General features: G+C 38.6%; 1 protein-coding gene across 3 annotated transcripts in view; it reads right to left on the reverse strand.

The window, feature by feature from the left end:
- Window positions 1–22,257, reverse strand: part of SEC22A (SEC22 homolog A, vesicle trafficking protein) — a 65,454-nt gene that overhangs the window by 17,313 nt on the left and 25,884 nt on the right. For all 3 annotated transcript variants that reach the window (XM_010352427.3, XM_074404236.1, XM_003941663.4), the window contains one exon: window positions 5,909–6,024. In XM_010352427.3, the coding sequence (XP_010350729.1) occupies window positions 5,909–6,024 (116 nt within the window). The remainder of the gene's footprint in view (window positions 1–5,908; window positions 6,025–22,257) is intronic.

Raw genomic sequence — 22,257 nt, forward strand, 5'->3', positions numbered from 1 at the left:
CACCTATCGTCCGTTCTATCTTTTAGGACATAGAATCTTTACAAGGCAGATAATTCTAACACTATATAATGTTCCTTCATTTATCTTCACAGTGGGAAAAGGAAAAATATTTTCCAAGCACCAGTCACTTATCAGAACATTTTACCCAATACAAATAGAAAGTCCTCAGTAATTGGAACAATGGGAGTTTCTACTTTTGGTCAAGATTTCCAAAGGCAGTGATTTTCATTTAGGTGAGAGGATCAGAATTTGCTGGAAAATCTTGTAAAACTACTATAAGTGACAAACTACTTGTGGACTACATTATCCCCAACCTTGCCTTCTGCTGTTTCCTCGCTCCTCTGAGAATCATTCTCTCAGGAACCTCAACTACTAATGAGCATATGTGGGATACTTCAGGTGGGTTATGGAAGAACAAAGACTTTAAATCCTAAGGGAACGCAGAGGCAGGTACCAATGCCCTAATTTTCCAGATAGCTAAGAATCCCATTTGAACCAATTTACAGTTCCCTGGATCAGGTAAGTAAGAAATGTTGGAGTAATTTAGTCTAAGACAAAAGAAAGGATTCCTTATCAACCATCAGAAACATACAAGCGTACGTAGAGTTCTCAAATTATAAATGACCTACTAATAAAAAAGACCACTCTAACCTTGTCCCCATTCATAATTTACACCCCATGCTTCTTTCACACTCCACCACCATAGTTGTGACAAACTGTTTTAAATAAAAAATGAAAAAAATCCCTTTAAGTTTCCAGGGGAACCGAAATCTAACACGGGGCAGGAAGAAGTTACAATGCCCCACAAAATGTTCAGGCTCTCCTTAACCCCCACAAAAATACTGACCTTTACTTTGCTTGAAATGTTTGTTGCTTAAATATCTACAATGTAACAAAAGTTGTTTTTTCTGCATACGTAACAGGTACTAATATTTGTTATTTAAAATGTGAAATATTCATGATTCAAAAAGAACATATAAATAGATAAATATAAATATATACCAGAAAAAGTCTCATTCCCATCATTTTCCCCTGTCCAGTACCTAACATGATTATTAGTCTCTTATCCTTCTAGAGTTTCTTTATGCAAATTAAAATATATTGTTATTCCACTAAGCTATCCTAGGTGAGGATACCTGGGCTGAGCTGGCAGCGACTAGTGAGTGCTAGGCCAGAGGATCTGGTCTGGCTGTCTCTCACTGGCTTTCTCAAAATGGTCCTTGTTCTGAGAGTGCCCACATTTGTACATGTAACCTTGAAACATGAATTCCTGATTTCAGGAACCATTATGACTGGGGCTCTAATGTCTTTACCTGACCTGTGTGCAGGGGAAGGCTCAGACCCTCCACAGGAAGAGAAGGCCCAATCCACTGCTTCCTGAGAGTGAGCTGGGCACAACAGGTTTTACTGTAACTGCCAAGTAGAGCAAAACCTAACTAAAGAATATCAAAGCCCAGACTGAGAACATTCCTCCCTTTCCAGTTTTCCTCCAATTTCTTTCTTTCTTTTTTTTTTTTTAAGACAGTCTCTCTCTGTCAACAGGCTGGAGTGCAGTGGCACAATCTTGGCTCACTGCAACCTCCGCCTCTTGGGTTCAAGTGATTCTTCTGCCTTAGCCTCCCAAGTAGCTGGGACTACAGGCACACACCACCAAGCCTGGCTAATTTTTGTATTTTGAGTAGAGTCAGGGTTTCACCATGTTGGATAGAATGGTCTTGATCTCTTGACATCTGCCTGCCTTGGCCTCCCAAAGTACTGGGAGGTCCCTCTAACTTCTTATTATGGAGAAAGTCTTTGTTATGATGGATTTTTAAAATAGACTTTTTAAGAGCAGTTTTAGGTCTACAGAAAATTGAGCAGAGAGTTCCATATACTCTCCTTCTCTCCTCTGCCCCTGATTTCTGACACAGAGCTCCTAAAACCCTTCTCTCAGGAACCTCAACTACTAATGAGTGTATGTGTAATACACCCCTGGTTCCCGACACAGAGCTCCTAAAACCCTTGTAAATAAAAGTGCTAGGAGACTCTTCTTCCCATATTTGGTCTTTTTCGTTTTGTTCCCAAAATTTGGTCAGTGACCCTGGGGTTGACACAGAGCTACTGAAACCTTTGCAATTTCCTGAGTGCTAAGATCTGAGGCTGGGCGAGATGGCTGATGCCTGTAATCCCAGCACTTTGGGAGACCAAGGCAGGCGGATCACGTCAGGTCAGGAGTTCAAGACCAGCCTGACCAACATGGTGAAACCCCATCTCTACCAAAAATATATAATTAGCTGGGTGGGGTGGTACATATCTGTGATCCCAGGTACTCGGGAGGCTGAGGCAGGAGAATCGCTTGAACCCAGGAGGTGGAGGTTGCAGTCAGCCGAGGTTGTACCATTGCATTCTAGTCTGGGGGACAGGATGAGACTCTATCTCAAAAAAAAAAAAAAAAAAAAATATATATATATATATATATATATATGTATGTGTGTGTGTGTATGTATTCATGTGTGTATACGTGTGTGTGTGTGTGTGTGTGTGTGTGTGTGTGTGTGTGTGTGAGAAAAAACAGCATCTGACACAGAACTCCTAAATCCCTTGGAATTTCCCAGGTAATAAGAGCATCTTTTTTTCTAATCAGGCAATTCTTGGCGAAATCCTAGATGGGGGCTGGTTACGACAAAGACCAAGCCATTATTAGAATCTAAGAACTTTCAGTCCTACCTCCAACCTCCCGAGCGGGGAAAGAAGCTAGAGATTGAATTTATAACCTATCATGCCTACATGATGAACCCTCCATAAAAATCCCTAAAAGATGGGGTTCACAGAGTTTCTGGGAAGGTACCATGTGCCAGGAGGGTGGCAAACCCCAACCCCATGGGGATAGAAGTTCCTGTGCTCAGGACTCTTTCAGACCTTCCCTCTTCATGGCTATTCACCTTTATTCTTTGTAATTTCCTTTATAATAAACCAGTAAACATATTTCCCTGAGTTCGGTGAATGATTCTAGATTACTGAATTCAAGGAGGGGGTTATGGGAACATCCAATTGGTGACAACCTGAACTTGCAACTAGCATCTGAGGTGGGGGCAGTCTTGTGAGATTAAACTCTTTGTGATGTCTGGGCTAACTCCAGGTAGACAGTGTTGAATGTGATTTGAATTAAAGGATACCTAACAGGTACGGGAGAATTTGTTGATGTGAGAAAACCCCACACACACCTGGTGTCAAAAATGAAGTTCTGAAAGTACTGAGAATCCTGAGTACAGAAGCTAACAGTTTGTTTTTCCCTATACGCTGGGTCCTTGCTTTTCCAAATGAACTTTAGAATTACTGTTAATGTCCATAAAATAATTTGTTGAAATTTTGATTGGGACTGTATTGAATCTATAGACCAACTTGTGAAGAAATGACACCTAAACAATATTGCCTGTTCCTTTCTATAAACATGGAATATCTTTCAATTTATTTAGATCTTTAATTTCTTTGATCAGAGTTTTAACATTTTCCTCATAAAGATCTTATATATACTTTATTAGATTTACCTGTGTCTCTTTTTGTCTGGTGTCACTATAAATGGTATTGTATTTTTAGTTTCAAATTTTAATTGTTCTTTGTAGATATATAGGAAAGCAACTGAGTTTTGTAAATTAACCTCATATCCTGCAATCTTGCTACCATTACTTATTAATTCCAGGTTTTTGTTTCTGATTTTGGGGATATTCTATATAGAAAAAGAATTAACAATATTCTACACAGTCATGTCATCTGTGAACAAAGACAGCTTTATATTTTTATTCTTAATCTGTACATCTTTTATTTCCTACTCACATCTTATTGCATCATCTAGAACTTCCAGTATGATGCTGAACAGAGTGTTAAGTGGGGACATCCTTGCTCTGTTCCTTGTCTTAGGGGGAAAGCATCTAGTTTTTCATCATTAAAGATGATGTTACATGTAGATTTTTTTAATAGAAGTTCTTTATCAAATTGAGGACATTTCCCCTCTATTCCTAGTTTGTTCCAAGTTTTTATGATGGATAGAGTTTGGATTTTGTCAAATGCTTTTTCTGTACCTACTGATATGATCATGTGATTTTTCTTCTTTAGCCTGTTGATGTGATGGATTAATTAGCTGCTAATGGTCTCTAGCCTTGGATACCCGAGATAAATTCCACCTGGTTGTGGTGTTAATTATTTTTGTACATTGTTGGATACAATTTGATAGTATTTTGTTGAGGATTTTGTATCTACATTCATGGCCTGTAAAGTTGTCTTTTAAAAATGTGGAATACGCTGGGTAATCTCAGAGCTATCAGTTACACTTAAGTGGTAATTAATCAGATTATTGTTCTTCTGAAACCTAAAACTTTTTTAACTGTAATGAGCCAGAGACATTATGATCAGAGGGAGGACATGGAACAATTAGAAAACAATCTAGGCTTTAGCCAGTTGCAGCATCTGAAAAGCATGAAAGCTGTAATTTATACTACTTTCCTTAGTTTTTAAGTTTTAAATCAGAGGAGGAAAAAAGAAATCAGCCTGAGAAGAATAGAGACATAATATCTAAATAAATTATTGTTCCCTTAAACTGGTTTTGTGAAATATAATAGCCTTGTCTGAATTTTAACTTAAATGTATGCAATCTAAGCCCCAGGTTCCGTAACTTGCATACAGTTGTGTAAGTCAAAGATAGTAAGGATCTGCAGTGGTCAAGCTGTTCTCTACCCAAGCCCAAGCCTGCTCTACCAACAACTCTTCATATCCCTATACTACTGTTATTTCCACTACATTAAGTACCAAAAAAGGAAAAAAGAAAAGTATCTTATTCATAAGCTTTTTCCGCCAGCAGTCTCCAAATTGCCTTTGTTTCTTCTTTTTGTTAAGCCATCTAAATAGCTGAAAACTCAACTCCTTCTGCTAGAATAAATCTGATCCGGCAGGCGGACAGGGAAAAGGACAGAGAAAGGCTGAGGGATGGCAACTGGCTGTCCTGTGCCTAAAAGGGGAGCGGAGCTTTAACCTGCAGGCAAAAGGTGTTTGGAAGAGGAATTATGAAGTCATAAGAAGTCCTGTCCATCTCCTTTAGGAACAGTTCTGCTGCTGGAACCTGTGATGTCATCTGCTGTTGGTTTTACATGGCTAACCAGATGCAGAAAGACACCCTCTGAGTGTTCCCCAAACTAACAGCAATTTTAGAGCAGAATATAAAGTGTGCCAGGTGGATTTTTACAAATAGTATTCTGCACTTAATGCTGACCAAAAAAAGAGGACTGATTCATAATATGGAAGTGTCAAGAGCTCTTCAGAGAAAGTGAATAGAAATAAGGGAAAAGCAAGCTGTGCTGTCTCAAATGTGCTAAACTTTAAGAAATAAAATTTTTAAAAAGTTTACAAAAAAGCGTAAGAGAAAAAAAAATAGTATACTCTGATAGCTATACACAGGAGTGGAACAAGCACAGCCCACATGTACCCTTCTCCATCTTCCACTGCTCTCCGTCTAGTCAAATCTCTCCACGGCCAGCTCCACTCTCCTCCATAAAACCTTCATTCTTCAATCCCGATTCATACTGACCTCTCCCCAACTCTGTATTTGGCAATTAACTTCCTTGCCTCCCCAGTTCAACTTTCATTTATGAGACTGCAGGGCCTATGTCACACATGTCTTGGTGCCCCCAGAGTGCCTATAAATAGTACCTCCTAAACAGCAGATGATAAATAAACATGTGCTGATGGACTCAAGCCAACCAGTGTTTTTAGAAAAAAAAAAAAAAAAAAAAAAAAAAAAAGACTAAAGCAGATATACAAAACAGAATTTGAGCATGCACTGTAAAATGTACTTAATACTCAATCCAATTCAAATCAATTTTATAACAAGCAGAATGAATAGGCACTGTCCCCTGAAATTGTAAAAACAGCACAGTACCTGCAGGAGACTTTCTATAGCATGAAAACCTCGAATTAAATTCAGAGCTCCACATAAAAGACTAAGGATAAATCCCACAATCCCTGACAGAGTTGCTGGTTCCAGTCGCTGGTGAGCTGAAAAATAAAAGAAATAGAAATGAACACCAATACCTCACATAGATGAACTCATGTACAACAGAAACTCACTGCTCAACTTAAATGGGTCAAACAGATACTTCACACAATTATTTAACAACATACATTCACAATTAAATACGCTTATAAATTAAAAATGCTTCTCAACATAAAAGTTTCATTTCCCTTAAATTAACTTATTTTTCTCTCATTTTATTTTTTTGGAGACAGTGTCATGATCACAGCTCACTACAAGCCTGAAACTCCAGGGCTCAAGTGATCCTCATGCCTCAGACTCCCAAGTATCTATGATTATAGGCATGTGCCACCATGCCTGGCTAATTTTTTCTTGAATTTTTTGGAGAGACAGGGTCTCACTATGTTGCCCAGGCTCATCTTGAATTCCTGGCCTCAAATGATCCTCTGGCCTTGGCTTCCCAAAGTGCTGGTATTACAGGCATGAGAATGCATCTGGCCTTTCCCTACATCAGGCATCCCCAAACTTTTTACACAGGGGGCCAGTTCACTGTCCCTCAGACCACTGGAGGGCCGCCGCATACTGTGCTCCTCTCACTGACCACCAGTGAAAGAGGTGCCCCTTCCTGAAGTGCGGTGGGGGACCGGATAAATGGCCTCAGGCGGCCTCAGGGGGCCGCATGCGGCCCGCGGGCCATAGTCTGGGGACGCCTGCTCTACATTTTTAACAAAGACACATAACTTGCATTTGGGATAGACAGTGCTAAGTAATGCTCACAACTGGCAGTAAATCATTTAGAAAAAACCTTACTGCTTAAACATGTCTACTATTTGCAAGTAGGTACAAGTATTTGTAAAGGTGACTTTGCTTGGGAATTCATTGCATAATCCTACTTTTTTTCAAACTGCTTAGGAAACATTTTTAAGGACAAACATAGCTTACTTTTAAGCAAAACCTTCCCTTATTTGGGTTCCAGGGCTATAAATACCACTGGGTATGTGTGAAAGCTCATATATAATCAGCAATCTGAACTCCGAAACAGAATGAAGTCTTACGGCTATGAAGTTCCTGATCCTCTGAATAACACTCTAAGGTAAAAGTGACAAAACACCAGCCGAAGAAGTGACCACTCTATTTTCATAAATATATTCCCTTATCTTCCAGGGCTTCTGCAGCTTGAGAGTTACACGATAGCTTCCCTTCATCATCATCATCTTACACTTAATAGAATTAACAACAGGGTCTACATGAAAACACAAAACTAAATATATAATCATCCAGACTTCAAACAGGAGACAGAGGGAAAGAGAAGACGAGAGAATCACATTAGAGTATTTTATTTAAATCACTGAAGTGTAAATGCCCTAACAATTAAGTTAATGAGGTGGAACATTAATATAAGGGCGGGCTTAAATCTCTGCAACTTATATTCAGCCATTACAGCAGAACACGTTCCCTAAACAGTTATTAAAAACACAAGAATCCACATATCACAAAAAAGTATTTACTCCCCAAGTTCAGCCGAAAGTGCTTATATAGAGGATAACATTTTTTAAACTACTTTGGTGCACAAGCTCTCAATTTCCTTGAGATTTTAATATGACAATAGAAAATTAAGTGTCTCTATTCAATACTGCTTCCAAGTTTTACATCAGTAAAGAAAAAATCATGATTTAAAAAAATCTATCTAATTAGTCTATACATCAATTATGTTTTGCAGCCTCCCTCTTCACCCTTTTTCAGTAATGAGTAAAGGGAACTGGTCTTTATAAAAAAGGAAATTCTTAATATAGGTCTCAAGAATAAAACCACCTGGCAACTTAATAGGTTACATAAGTCATACTTCTAAAGTATACAAAACAAGTTTACCTTAAAAAAAGCCTCAAATAGCCAGGCGTGGTGGCTCAAGCCTGTAATCCCAGCACTTTGGGAGGCTGAGGCGGGTGGATCACAAGGTCGAGAGATCGAAACCAACCTGGTCAACATGGTGAAACCCCGTCTCTACTAAAAATACAAAAAATTAGCTGGACGTGGTGGCACGTGCCTATAATCTCAGCTACTCAGGAGGCTGAGGCAGGAGGATTGCCTGAACCCAGGAGGCAGAGGTTGCGGTGAGCCGAGATCGTGCCATTGCACTCCAGCCTGGATAACGAGAGCAAAACTCTGTCTCAAAAAAAAAAAAAAAGCCTCAAATAATATTCTGCATTATAACTTAAAAACCTTAGCTTTTTCAGTCACGTAAGGTGTAGCCATTATTCAGTGGAAAATTATTACCATTTTAGTGTATTAATACCTACTTAAGAAATAAACAGTACATATATGTAAATTGTTATTAAATTTCTAACATTTGTCTCTTAGCCTTACAGCACTCCCTTTAAAACGACAGTATACCAGTTATAAATTATTTCAAAATGACCAAAAATATTTTTCAAAGCATAAAGCCTTAAAAAGCATAAGCCTTCTTTAACAAGAACACAGTGCACCTTGTGCTGAAGGACAGGCTGGCATTATGCCAACTCACTGTGGGGAAGAAATTCTAGAGATCCCCCACTTCCACCTCCACCCACTTTCCAGGTTCTGTGGCTTGTACCTTGAGAAGTTATCAAGAGAATACTCCATCTGCACACAATATAAGAGGGTGACACTTCTTAAGAATAATTTCTCATTTTAACAAACTGAACTAGATAATTAACCACATTTTAATGCATTAGCTATTTATGTTATTTTTTTACTTCAGTAAAGCAGATTTTAGATCCACTATTATCCAAAAATGCTTACTGCACACTTCAATTCAGCACCATTCTAGGTACTATAATATTCGGTGTAAAGTATTTGTAACACAAATGAGAGGCAGTGTAGAAATACAGTAATTTTGCTAGATCGAAAGCAGTGTCACCTCATCATTTTTTTTTGTTTTGCTTTTGTTATTGCCTTCTGCTACAGTGTCATTTCTTCAGTCTTCTTGAACCCAAAGGTGGCATAATGATAACAACAGATTTCTGATAATGTACCAATAGTTTATGGAGACTGCAAAAGTTCCTAAAGAAGTGAGAATAAACCTCTTGGAACCAAAGGGCAACTGGTTATAGTAAATTAATATATTTATTCAATAAATACTTTCTGGCATAGTTCTGTGTAAGATGCTATGCTTTAGAAGATACAAAAAATGAATTACACAATCTGCCCTCAAGGCACTTCTAATCTTTTATAAGAGGTAGTACAGATAAGTATATAAAAGTAATAAGCATTCTAAGCTAAAAGAGGTAGGAGAATGATCAAGTGGAAAGATACGGGTAGGGGGAGGGTGGTGACGAGAATCAGGAAATACCTTTGAAGACAGATAAAATGTAGTCAGATACAAATGGGAAGAAATGCATTCCACACAGAGAAAAGTATGTGAATGTGACAGAGATGGACCTGGGAGAAACGAGTAACAGCAGCATCAACAATTACTACTTCTACCAGCAGGGACTGCTCTCAATACACCAGGCACCAACTGCTTTATATACTTGGTCTCACTTTATCCTTCCAACAACCCAATGCGGTAGGGTACTATAATTATCCTCCTCCCTACCCCCCAACCCCTGGAATAGGAAAGGTTTAGAGACATTAAATAATTTGCTCACAGACACAAAGTAAGCAGGTGAACATGGATTTAGGTGATTCCGGAATTCATGTTCTCAGCCATTCTGCTACAGTGCATTGCTAGTGGTTTGGTTTGGCTCAAATAGATGTTGGTGATGAGTGGGGAGAAATAAGGTCAGAAAGGGAGGTGGACACAAAATAATAGTATAAAATTCTAGGCTAAAAATTATGGAAAATTAGACAATGGGGAACCACTGAAGAACAAGATTCTCATATGATGGTTATACTTAAAGAATATTAATCTATTAGTGGGTTGTAAAGAGATCAAAAGTAAAGGAGTAAGAAATAATCTTTTTGCAAGTACCTTCTCAGTAAGCACACATTGTCCCATTACCCTTCAGTATGGCATACCTCATGAAGTAGAAATGACTAACTTCTCTGTGACTGAACTGGAATGCCTAACTTTTCTGTGCCTAAACGTTCTTATTTGCAAATTAAGGTTAAATAATTTTCTGTAAGTCAGACAGCCAGAAGGGCCATCTTCACAATTAGCACTTAGGTCTACCTGACTGCAGAGTGCGTGTTCTTTCTACAATTCTACAAGAAGAAGTTTGTGGGAGAGTCACTGCAAAAGACTGACTGAAATCAGGGCCTAAATTAGAATACTAACAGTAGAAATGGGAATCTGAGTGTTTGGGAGTTCATGAAAGAATAAAGCTAAAATGAAAAAAAAAAAAAAAAGAAATGGGGAAAAAAGTGAGATGTCATGGAAATTAAAACTATTAGATTTGGCAACTAATTAGATGTGGCAAACAAAAGGGGGGAAAAAATCAAAGAAATGTTGAGGTTTTACCTCTAGGTGACAGGAAAGATGAGGGTGCTTAGCAACAGATCCACAGGAAGAAACTTAAGTTTGATCAAAAATGGAGACACCTTAAACATCAAATTTGAGGTGATGGTGGGCCGTGTTTAACAATCAATTGAAGAATGGAAGAGCAGTAGAGCTGGAGAAGCAAATGAGGTCTGCAGCTGAAGGGAAAGGTTTAAATGAGGATGAAGGAAAGAAGCAGGCCAAGGGAAATCCTTGGAAAACACTGTCAGTAAGGGAAGAAGAATAGTCAGGGAAGACAGATGCAGGAGAATTATGAGAAACCTAGGAAGGAGAGATGAAAGAGAAGAAAGACATAGCTATCAGTGCCTACAGACAGGCCAAAAAAAAAAAAAAATCAGACCTTAAAAGAAAAAGTATTAGACTTATCGACCAGGAGACGCTAGTTGATTCTCTTAAAACAAAAAAGTTTCAGAACAGTGGTTGCGGGCTCTTTAGATCTCACAAAAAAAGTGAGACCATGCAATGTTTGTCTTTCTGTGCCTGGCTTATTTCACTTCATGATCTCCAGTTCCACCCATGTTGTTGCAAATGACTGGATCTCATCTTTTTAGTGGCTGAATAGTACTCCATTGTGTATATGAACCAATTTTCCTTATCAAATTCAGATTGCATGAGGTTGAACAACTGGTGATGTTAAGAGGTGGAAGTATTAAGTGAATACTACTGTGGTTAAAGGAGAAAAACAGGATGAAAGCTTAATAACGATAACACAATTGAGAAAATAATTCTTTCTTCTCTTAGAATGTTGGAGGGAGGGAGGAAGACTTGAATACATACACAGGTGAAACGAAATAATTCAGTGAAGATGAAATAGAACAGTCAAGAAAAAGGAAAAGTAATTTTTGAAGCAAGTCCCAGAACAGTCCTTATGAGGATTCAAAGAGATGGTACCATTCTAAATCTCAAAGATGAAAATGCCTAGGCAACAGTCTGTGGAAGATAAGAGAGAAATTTTAGGCCAGTTCCATCTAAATGAGCACCATTTATTAGTGAAGTATGATTGAATGAGTATAACAATCTGGCACAAAAACATACTATTCTTTACACCAATCAGGCCCTTCTTTATCACAAACATCTGTAAAAATCATGCATATTCTTCAAGGGTCCAAGACCTGAAAGTGTCTTCCTTCTTACCTCTTTAGGAGCATGTATCATATTCTACTTTGTGTTTTACTTATTGGATTGTATTTCCCTTTACCATTCTGATTGCAGTTAATGTGTTTACTTTCTAAAAAATGTCTCCACAAAATTTAGCATAATACTTCACAGAAAAAAAATGAGAAATACCTGTTGGATTATGAGGGTGTGTGCTTGTGTGTGTGTGTAAGAGAGATTATTAAATCTGTTTGGCTTGTGGGCACCAGCCAAGAGTAGCATTTTCAGGTAACTGACAAATTATCTAGAAAAGGACAAAATAGATGAAAAACATACAAGTGGCAGAGAAACTGACAGAAGCGTTTCTAACAGTTTGAACCCTAAATTTAGGGTTTTGTGATTTTTTTTTTTAAATAACATAAAAGTAAAAAGACTAACAACACTAAATGTTGGTGAAGATGTGGAGTAATCAAAATGCTCATAAATTGCTTGTGGGAAAGTAAAATGGTACAACTACTTCAGAAAACTGACAGTTAAACGGGCAACCTTTTGACCTATCAATTCCACTAATACTTACTCAAGGCAAATGAAAATATATGTCAATGAAAGGATAAATATTCATAGCTTTATGTACAGTAACAAAAACTGAAACAAGTTTATATCCATCAGGAAGAGCATGAATAAACAAATTGTAGTACACTTACACAATAGAATACTGCTCAGGAATAAAAAAACAAATTACTGAGGCAGGCAAGATGTATGTATGACATTATGCTGTGTAAAAGCAGCTGAACACAACAGTCACACAATGTAGTCTTCTTTTATATAAAGTCCTAGAACAAATGAAACAAAGTTCAAGTGGAAAAAAATCAAAATAGTGGTTGTCTGGAGGATGGCAGAAATTGATTGTGGAAACTGACTGGGAAGGGACACAAATAAACTTTTGGGGGGAGATGGAAATGTCCTACATGTAATAAGGGTGTTTATTAATGTCTTTTTATTCTGTATTTTTGATGCTTTGACGTCTTGGGCCTTGCTGACTCTGGAAGAACTGCCTCTCCCATGGATAGCTAATTCCTAGAGATGGCAAACAACTTGTCTGAGTCTCCCTTTCATATGCATTCCAATCAATCCAGACCCACACTACCAACCAACTGCTCTAACTCTTCTACAAGGCTCTCACACTCAGGACCATTACTTCCTTATCCCAATCACCCCAGGGGCCAGGTATCACACAACCAGAGATAGAACCTATGCCCCAGAGTCCACTGAAATTATTCAAACTAGCCAATCCTAAAACCTCCTTACCCTGCCTCACCCATTCCTTACCACTGAAACCACAATAAAAGTTCTTGCCCACATTTTCCTCCTGCTCCCTCTACCTCCTGACCTACATTGGCAAGTCCTTGTGTGCTCCCTTCTCTGGGGCTCAGTGAGTATAACAAACTATCTTTTCTATGGCAGCTATCTCCTCACCATACTTGAATAATAACAAAACATATACTTTGAAACAGGGTGGAAATAGCAAAGATTTGTGCATTTTAATATATGTAAATCACCCTTAAACAATGAAAAAAATTTAGAGATAAATTAATGAGCAGTTGAGTGGCTGGGGGAGTAGGTAGAGGTACAGATAAAAAAAGAATGGCAAAATGTTGGTATGGTTGTTACATTTGGGTACACGAGGGTTAATTATATCATTCTGTTTCTTTATACTATTCTGTTTACTTTGAAATTTTCCGTAAAACAGTTTTAAAAAGAAAACAAAAGAAGTAAAAGCAGAAAACAGTACCCTTCATTTAATATTTTAACCCCATCACCAACAACTATAGACTTCAGAAATGTTAAGTATGGCAAGGTAAAAACATTCATGACAGATTGTGGGGAGAGGATCAAAAGATTAGAAAGAGAAAAAAATGAAGAAATACCAAAAAGATATTGAGAGCAAGATACTGTAACAGAAGGAAAAAAGCCCTGAAAACATGATGTCTATCAAGTAACTATTAACCAGATTCTAAAATAATGGAATAATTTTATTTAGATGTTCCAAAACATAAAAATATATTTTAACTTGGGGACTATAGAAAATATTATGTAGGCTTGGCCTGAATTAAAAGTAAAATTTAGTTATATTAAAAATAAGTTCTAGGCCAGGTGCAGTACCTAACTCCTGTAATCCCAGCACTTTTGGAGGTCAAGGTGGGCAGACCACGAGGTCAGGAGTTCGAGACCAACCTGGTGAAACCTGACTGAGACCATAGTGAAACCCTGTCCCTACTAAAAACACAAAAATCAGCCAGGTGTGGTGGCATGGTCCTGTAATCCCAGCTTCTAGTAAGGATGAGGCAGGAAAAATGCTTGAACCCAGGAGATGGAGGTTGCAGTGAGTCGAGATTACGCCACTGCACTCTAGCCTGCTGGGTGACAGAGCAACACTCATCTCAAATAAAAATAAAAATAAGTAAGTTCTAGTTGTGAGTTACTTTTAAAACTTTATTGAGACAGGGTCTCACTCTGTCACCCAGGCTGGAGTACAGTGGCATGATCAAGGCTCACTGAAGCCTCAATCTCCCAGGCTCAAGCAATCCTCCTGTCTCAGCCTTTCTAGTAACTGGGACTACTACAGTCACATGCCACCAAGCCCAGCAAATCTTTTAATTTTCTGTAGATAGAGGGTCTCACTTTGTTGTCCATGTTGGTCTCAAACTCCTAGGGTTCAAGTCATCCTCCTGCCCTGGCCTACCAAAGTGCTGGGATTACAGGTGTGACCCACTGCACCTGGCCCCTCCTCCTTAAAACAGTAACAAATACCAAACCCCCATTTTCCAAGTGTCTAACGTTTGGTGATCCAAGAGACTACTGCCGGCTACAGGTTAGGGTAGAGACTTACGGAATTCATGTGATATGTGGAGTTTCTAACAGGGTCCACCTCCTCGTAGGCCAAGTTGGCCCCCCTACCCCTAATTAAGGTTATATTCCTGAATCCTGAGAATGTATATTAATGAACCAATATCTTTTGCAATATTGACTGCTAGACCCATGGAATTAGAACTATTAGAGAAAAAAGGGTCAATGGAAGTTTTGGAGCTCCCCCAACCCAATATCATCAAAATACTAATCCCTATGATAATTGCAGAGATCAGCGCCACCATCCAAGACTTAAAAGATGCATAGGTAGCAATTCCTATTATATTCCCATTTAAGTCTCCAAAATGGATGTGTCTTGGAGAATGACTGCATGTGCTTTTTCCAAATGCAGTCTTGTTATGGAACAAAGCAATTTATTCTCTGACGTATAAGTACTAATTTGGTAACACATTTATTTTCTATCCTAATAGAGAAAATCAGAAGCATTTTACTTTTACCTGATAAAGATATCAGTATATCTGCCATATTGTCATGAGGTTATGCCAGCTCTGTGCCAGAGATTAGTAGACAATACAGGTTGGCAAACTATGACCCACAGACCAAATTTAGCTCACCATCTATTTTTGTATATAAAGTTTCATTGCAACATAGCCTCATTCTTTTATACAACATCTATAGCTACCTTCATGTGTTATATCAGGAGAGACCATATGACCTCATTGGTCAACACCTGCCTATGAGTGAGAACATGCAGTGTTTGATTTTCTGTTCTGTGTCAGTTTGCTGAGAATGATGGTTTCCAGGTTCATCCATGTCCCTACAAAGGACACAAACTCATCCTTTTCATGGCAGCATAGTATTCCATGGTGTATATGCGCCACATTTTCTTTATCCAGTCTATCACTGATGGGCATTTGGGTTGGTTCCAAGTCTTGCTATTATGAACAGTGCCACAATAAACATATGTGTCTTTATGATAGAATGATTTATAATCCTTTGGGTATATACCCAGTAATGGGATTGCTGGGTCAAATGGTATTTCTATTTCTAGATCCTTAAGGAACTGCCATGCTGTCTTCTACAATGGTTGAACTAACTTACACTCCCACCAACAGTGTAACAGCATTCCTGTTTTTCCACATCCTCTCCTAGCATCTGTTGTCTCCTGATTTTTTAATGATCACCATTCTAACTGGCATGAGATGGTATCTCAATATGGTTTTGATTTGCATTTCTCTAATGAGAAATGTTTGTTGGCTGCATAAATGTCTTCTTTTGAAAAGTGTTCATATCCTTCACCCACCTTTTGATGTTTTTTTTTTTTTTTTTTTCTTATAAATTTAAGTTTTCTGTAGATTCTGGATATTAGCCTTTTGTTGGATGGGTGGAATGAAAATTTTTTTTCCCATTCTGTTGGTTGCTGGTTCACCCTAAGGATAGTTTCTTTTGCTGTGCAGAAGCTCTTAAGTTTAATTAGATCCACTGTTTATTTTGGCTTTTGTTGCCATTGCTTTTGGTGTTTTAGTCATGAGGTCCTTGCCCATGCCTATGTACTGAATGGCATGGCCTACGTTTTCATCTAGGGTTTTTATGGCCTTAGGTCTTATGTTTAAATCATTAATCCATTTGGAGTTAATTTTTGTATAAGATGTAAGGAAGGGATCCAGCTTCAGTTTTTTCATATGGCTAGCCAGTTTTCTGAAAACCATTTATTAAATAGGGAATCCTTTCTCCATTACTTTTCTCAGGTTTGTCAATTATCAGATGGTTGCAGATGTCTGGCATTTTTCTGAGGCCTCTATTCTGTTCTATTGGTCTATATATCTGTTTTGGTACCAGTACAATGCTGTTTTGATTACTGTAGCCTTGTAGTATGGTTTGAAGTCAGGCAGCACGATGCCTTCAGCTTTGTTTTTTGGGTGTTTTTCTGCTTAGGATTGTCTTGGCTATGCAGGCTCTTTTTTGGTTCCATATGAAGTTTAAGGTGGTTTTTTCCAATTCTGTGAAGAAAATCAATGGTAGCTTGATGGAGATAGCACTGAATCTTTAAATTACTCTGGGCAGTATGGCCACTTTTATGATATTGATTCTTCCTAACCATACGCATGGGATGTTTTTCCATCTGTTTGTATCCTCTCTTATTTCCTCGAGCAGAAATCTGTAGTTCTCCTTCAAGAGGTTCTTCACATCCCTTGCTAGTTGTATTCCTAGGTATTTTATTCCTTTTGTAACAATTGTGAATGGGTGTTCATTCATGATTTTGCTCTGTTTGTTACTGGCGTATAGGAATGCTTGTGGTTTTTGCACATTGATTTTGTATCCTGAGACTTTACTGAAGTTGCTTACCAGCTTGAGGAGATTTTGCACTGAGATGATGGGGTCTTCTAAATATACAATCATGTTATCTGCAAATAGAGACAATTTGACTTCCCCTTTTCCTAATTGTAGCTGGAGAACATACTTAGTACTATTTCCATCCTTTTAAATTTATGAGGGTTTTGTTTAGCTTAGCTTAAGGTCTATCCTGGAGAACAGTTCACATGAATTTGAGAAGACTATAAATTCTGTTGTTAAATGGAATATTCTGATAGATGTCTGTTAAGTCTTACTGCTATACGGTGGTGCAAGTGTTCAAGTCTTCTATTTTCTCATCTTCTGCCCAATTGTTCTTTCCATTATTGAAAGTTGTGTATTTAAGTCTCCAACTTTATTATTCAAATGTCCATTTCTCTATTCACCTCTAGCATGTTTTACTTAATGTACTTTGAGGCTCTGTTGTTAAATGCATATATGTTTATAACTCTATCTTAACTGATTCACTCTTATCATTATAAAATGTCATGCTTTACCTCTCATACCAATGTTTGTCATAAAGTCCATTTTGTCTGATATTAGTATTGCTACTCCAGCTCTCCTTTGCTCTTCATGTATCTTTTTTATCCTTTGACTTTCAATCTATTTGTATCTTTGAATCTAAGGTTTGTCTCCTCAAGACAGCATATAGCTGCATCTTGCTTTTGTATTTTTAATCCAATCTTACAATTGCTGTCTTTTGACTGGATTATTTAACATATTAACACTTTTTAAATCCATTCACATGTAATATTGGTATAGATGCACATCTGCCATTTTTCTTTTTTCTTATACATTTCATGCCTTTTTTCGCTCTATCCCTCCTTTACTTTTTTAAATTTCTTTCATTTGCATTAAGTGAATATTTGGTAGTGCAGTATTTCACTTAATCATTTTTACTACTTTTTGAGTTATTTGCTTTATGGTTGCTCTAAGCTTACCATATACATCTTAACTGTAAGTAACAGCATCAGATTTACACTAAATTCTAGTGAGCCACAGAAACATTACTGTATATAGCTCTATTCCCTTTATCTTTTTGTGGTATTGCTGTTATACATACCAATAAACACCACAAACTCCAAAATACATTGTTATAAATTATGACTTTATATAATTTTATGTCTTCTAAAAATGCTAAGAGAAGAAAGGATAGTAATTATGTTCATAGCTCTTAATATATATCTTATCTTTCTGGCTCACTTCATTTGTTCCTGTTGATTTGAATTACCATCTGGAGTAATTTCCTTAGCCCAGTACAATTTCACCACCACCTACGTCCTTTTTGCTGTTATGGGAAAATATATTACATTATTATATGTTAAAGGCCCACTATGACATTATATATGCACTGTTTTATATGAACACTTTTTAAATCAGTTAAGACTAGAGAGCAGGAAAAAAATGCATTAATGTATTTTTACTGTCTTTTTCTTAAGAGTCAGAGTCTTGCTGTATTGCCCAAGCTGGAGGGCAGCCTAGCTCACTGCAACTTCAAACTCCTAGGTTCATAGAATCTTCCCAGGTTGGCCTCCCAAAGTATTAGGATTACAAGCATGAGCTACTACACCTGACCTTAATTGTCTTTTTTAATTACTTAATTACCTTTACCTTGTCCTTTGCTTTTTTTCCATATGGACTCAAATTATTTTCTAGGTTCACTTGTTTTCAGTCTAAATAATTTCCTTTATTATTTGCTGTAAGGTATGTCTGCTGGCAACAAATTATTTTATCTTTCATTTATCTGTAAATGTCTTTCTTTTGCCTTTTTTTTAAAAAAGATAACTTTGCAGGATATAAGATTATTGGTTAATAGTTTTTAATCTTTTTCTTTCAGAACTTTGTATAGTTATTCTACTGCCTTCTAATCTCTACTGCTTCTGCTAAAAAGTCAGCTGTTAATCTTACTGAGGTTCACTGTAAGTGCTGTTTTTTATTTTAGGTTCAGGAAGAGATGTGCAGCTTTGTTATGCAGGTGCTCATTTAAGTGACAAGTTCTTTTTCTCTTGCTGATTTCAAGATTTTCTCCTTGTCTTCGGCTTTCAGCATTTTACTACGATTCACCTATTTGTGGATCTCTTTTGTGTAATCTGTTTGGAGTTCACTTAGGTTCCTGGAAGAGCAGATCAGTGGGAACTTCTATAAATCTGGTAACTCTTCAGCCATTATTTCCTCAAATATTTTCTCTGCCCCTTTTTCTCTCCCTTATTCTTCAGTATCCTGTCACACATATGTTGGCATGTATAAAATATATATTATATATATTATTTTATATATAATATATAATATGTAATATATAAAATATATATATATTATACATATATAAAATATATATATACACATACACCTTAAGTTCCGAGATACATGTGCAGAACATGCAGGTTTGTTACATAGGTATACACTTGTCATGGTGGTTTTCTACACCCATCAAACCGTCATCTACATCAGGTATTTCTCCTAATGCTATCCCTCCCCTAGTCCCCCACCCTGCAACAAGCCCTGATATGATGTTCCCCTCCCTGTGTCCATGTGTTCTCATTAGTGAACTGGAGATATTTATATGAAGTAAACTAGACTAAGAGGATGGAAAGGACACACAGTTGCTGAGTTAACTGTTATTCTGGTTCTGCTCAAGGAAGGGAGAAAGATCACAGAACAAACTGGTAGACATAGGGAAGCTGACTTTAGGTCAATTATATAAGGAAGATTTTTTTTTTCTCCCTAAAGCCTTAGGTTGGAATAATTTTTTAAGCAAATAGTCTGACAATGGCATATGCTATCTTACAAGATAATGAAGTGTTCATTTTAAGCAAAAGTTTATATCCTTTCACAATTGTTGAAGATTGTATTCCTTCTCTGGGATGGGAGATTTGAGCTTTACACCTTCTGTGACAGTCAAGAACCCTGACTTGCATGTAGTCACTTTAACATAATGCAAAGCACTTTACCTGCCTATAAATATGCAGCCCAAAGAACCTATTTTTCATTTCTAGAAAAATGTTTCCAAAATCCTTAAATGTTTTCCTAGCCATATATGAAGATCGAATCAAAATAAATTAGACTTAAATCTAAGACCTCAAACTATGAAGCTACTTGTTTAAAAGAAAACATTGGGGAAACTCTCCAGGACACTGATCTACGCAAAGATCTCTTGAGTAATAAGTCACAAGCACAGGCAACCAAGGCACAAGTGGACAAATTGCATTATATTGAGTTAAAAAGCTTCTGCATAGCAAAGGAAACAAAGTGAAGAGACAACCCACAGAATGACAGAAAATATTCACAAACTGACAAGGTATGTGAATCCCTATATCCATCAGACAAGGGATTAATAACCGGAATATATAAGGAGCTCAAACAACTGTATATGAAAAAAAAATCTATTAAGTCAATTAAAAAATGGGCAAAAGATCTGAACACACATTTTTCAAGAGACATACAAATGGTAAACAGGTATATGAAAAGGTGCTCAACATCACTGGTCATCAGAGAAATGCAAATGAAAACTACAATGAGGCATATCTCACCCCAGTTAAAACGGATTTTATCCAAAAGACAGGCAATAATGAATGCTGGTGAGGCTGTGGAGAAAAGGAAACACTGTTGGTGGGGATGTAAATTAGTACAACCACTGCGGAAAACAGTAGTAGTTTTGAGGTTCCTCAAAAACTAAAAAGAGGCTGGGCACAGTGGCTCACACCTGTAATCCCAGCACTTTGGAAGGCCGAGGTGGGCAGATCACGAGGTCAGGAGATCAGACCATCTTGGCTAACATAGTGAAACCCTGTCTCATTTAAAAATACAAAAAATTAGGCGGGCATGGTAATGTGCACCTGTAGTCCCAGCTACTCAGGAGGCTGAGGCAGGAGAATTGCTTGAATCAGGGAGGCGGAGGTTGCAGTGAGCTGAGATCATGCCATTGCACTCCAGCCTGGGACAGAGTCAAACTCCATCTCAAAAAAAAAAAAAAAAAAGGGGGGAAATGCTGGAAAGATGGCCACCTAAGAACAGCTCAGGACTTCAGCTCCCAGTGAAAGTGCAGAGGGTGAGTGGATGCTGCATTTCCAGACGAATTTTTATTGCCCACAGACCAGGAGATACCCAGGCAGAGGGGTCGCCAGCGCCGCAGTCCCGGCCGGTGTGGCTGTTTTGGCCCCCGCAGGGCTGATTTGGCCCACGCAGCTGCTTTGACTGCGCCCTGTTCCTGCGGTTCTCCCTACAAAAGCCACTGGTCTGGGAGCCCTCTTAGCTGGCGATCAAGCCCTGAGACGGCAGAGTTGCCAGGAGATTCCTAGGCAAAAAATCCACCAGGAGCCGGCGCCGCTGTTTGAGCCAACTCAGTGAGTCGCAGCACGGGAGATCCCAGCACCTTTTCAACAAGTGACTGGAACGCAGGGTCGTTCAACTTAAAAGACTCTGAGTCAGGGAGCCAGGTGATCAGGCTCAGTTGGTCCCACCCCTCCACCCGCAACAACAAGGAAAACAAAAACAGTAATTGGAAACCCTCTGGGTTGAGCCCTTCAAACCAAGCACAGCTGAACCCGGGACGGTCCAGCTCAGTGTGGGAGGGGCTTCCGCCATTACTGAGATTCTCCACCGCTATGGAGGCAGGCCGCCATCGCCGAGGCAACCCGCTGTTGCCGAGGCAACCTGCCACAACAGAGAGAGTCCGCCATAACAGAGGCGGGGCCACCGTTGCTGAGACAGTTCTAACTACGCCCATATAAACAGGACTGCAGGGAAGAGCTCAGGGCAGCTGGGCGGAGCCCACAGCAGCTCAGCAAAGCCTCTGCAGGCAGGCAGTGGCTAGGCGTGCTGATAGCTGGGCGGGTCAGACCTGAAAGAAAAATCAAAAAAGGCAGTAGTGCAACAGAAACTCATAAAGCTCCAAATCCCTGGGACAGAGCACCTGGGAAAAAGTGCTTTATGAGTTCAGCTGCAGCAGACATAAACGTACCTGCCCAGCAGCTCTGAACAAACAATGGAGCTCACAACTCAGGACTTAAGCCCCAGTAAAAGACAGATTGTCTCCTCAAGTAGCTCCCTGACCCCCATAGATCCAAAGACTCACCTCATAAAGGGGAGAACGGACTGAGAGTAGGCAAGGATCCTCCTGGGACAAAGACAGCAGAAAAGGAAACTGGTAGCAACCCTTACTGTTCTGCAGCTGCTGCAGGTGATCCCCAGGCAAGCAGGACCCGGAGAGGACCTCAGCAGTCCTACAGCAGAGGGGCCAGACTGTTAGAAGGAAAGCTTAAAAAAAAAAAAAAAAGAAGTAACTTCAGCATCCATGAACTAGAAGCTCACTCAGAGACCCAATCTGAAAGACAGTAACTACAAAGACAACAGGTGGATAAACCCACAAAAATGGGAAGAAACCAGCACAAAAAGGATGAAAACTCCCGAAACCAGAACACCTCTCCTCCTAAAAGGGATCACAACTCCTCACCAGCAAAGGAACCAG

The sequence above is a fragment of the Saimiri boliviensis genome, chromosome 8 (assembly GCF_048565385.1).
Source record: "Saimiri boliviensis isolate mSaiBol1 chromosome 8, mSaiBol1.pri, whole genome shotgun sequence".
NCBI lineage: Eukaryota > Metazoa > Chordata > Mammalia > Primates > Cebidae > Saimiri > Saimiri boliviensis.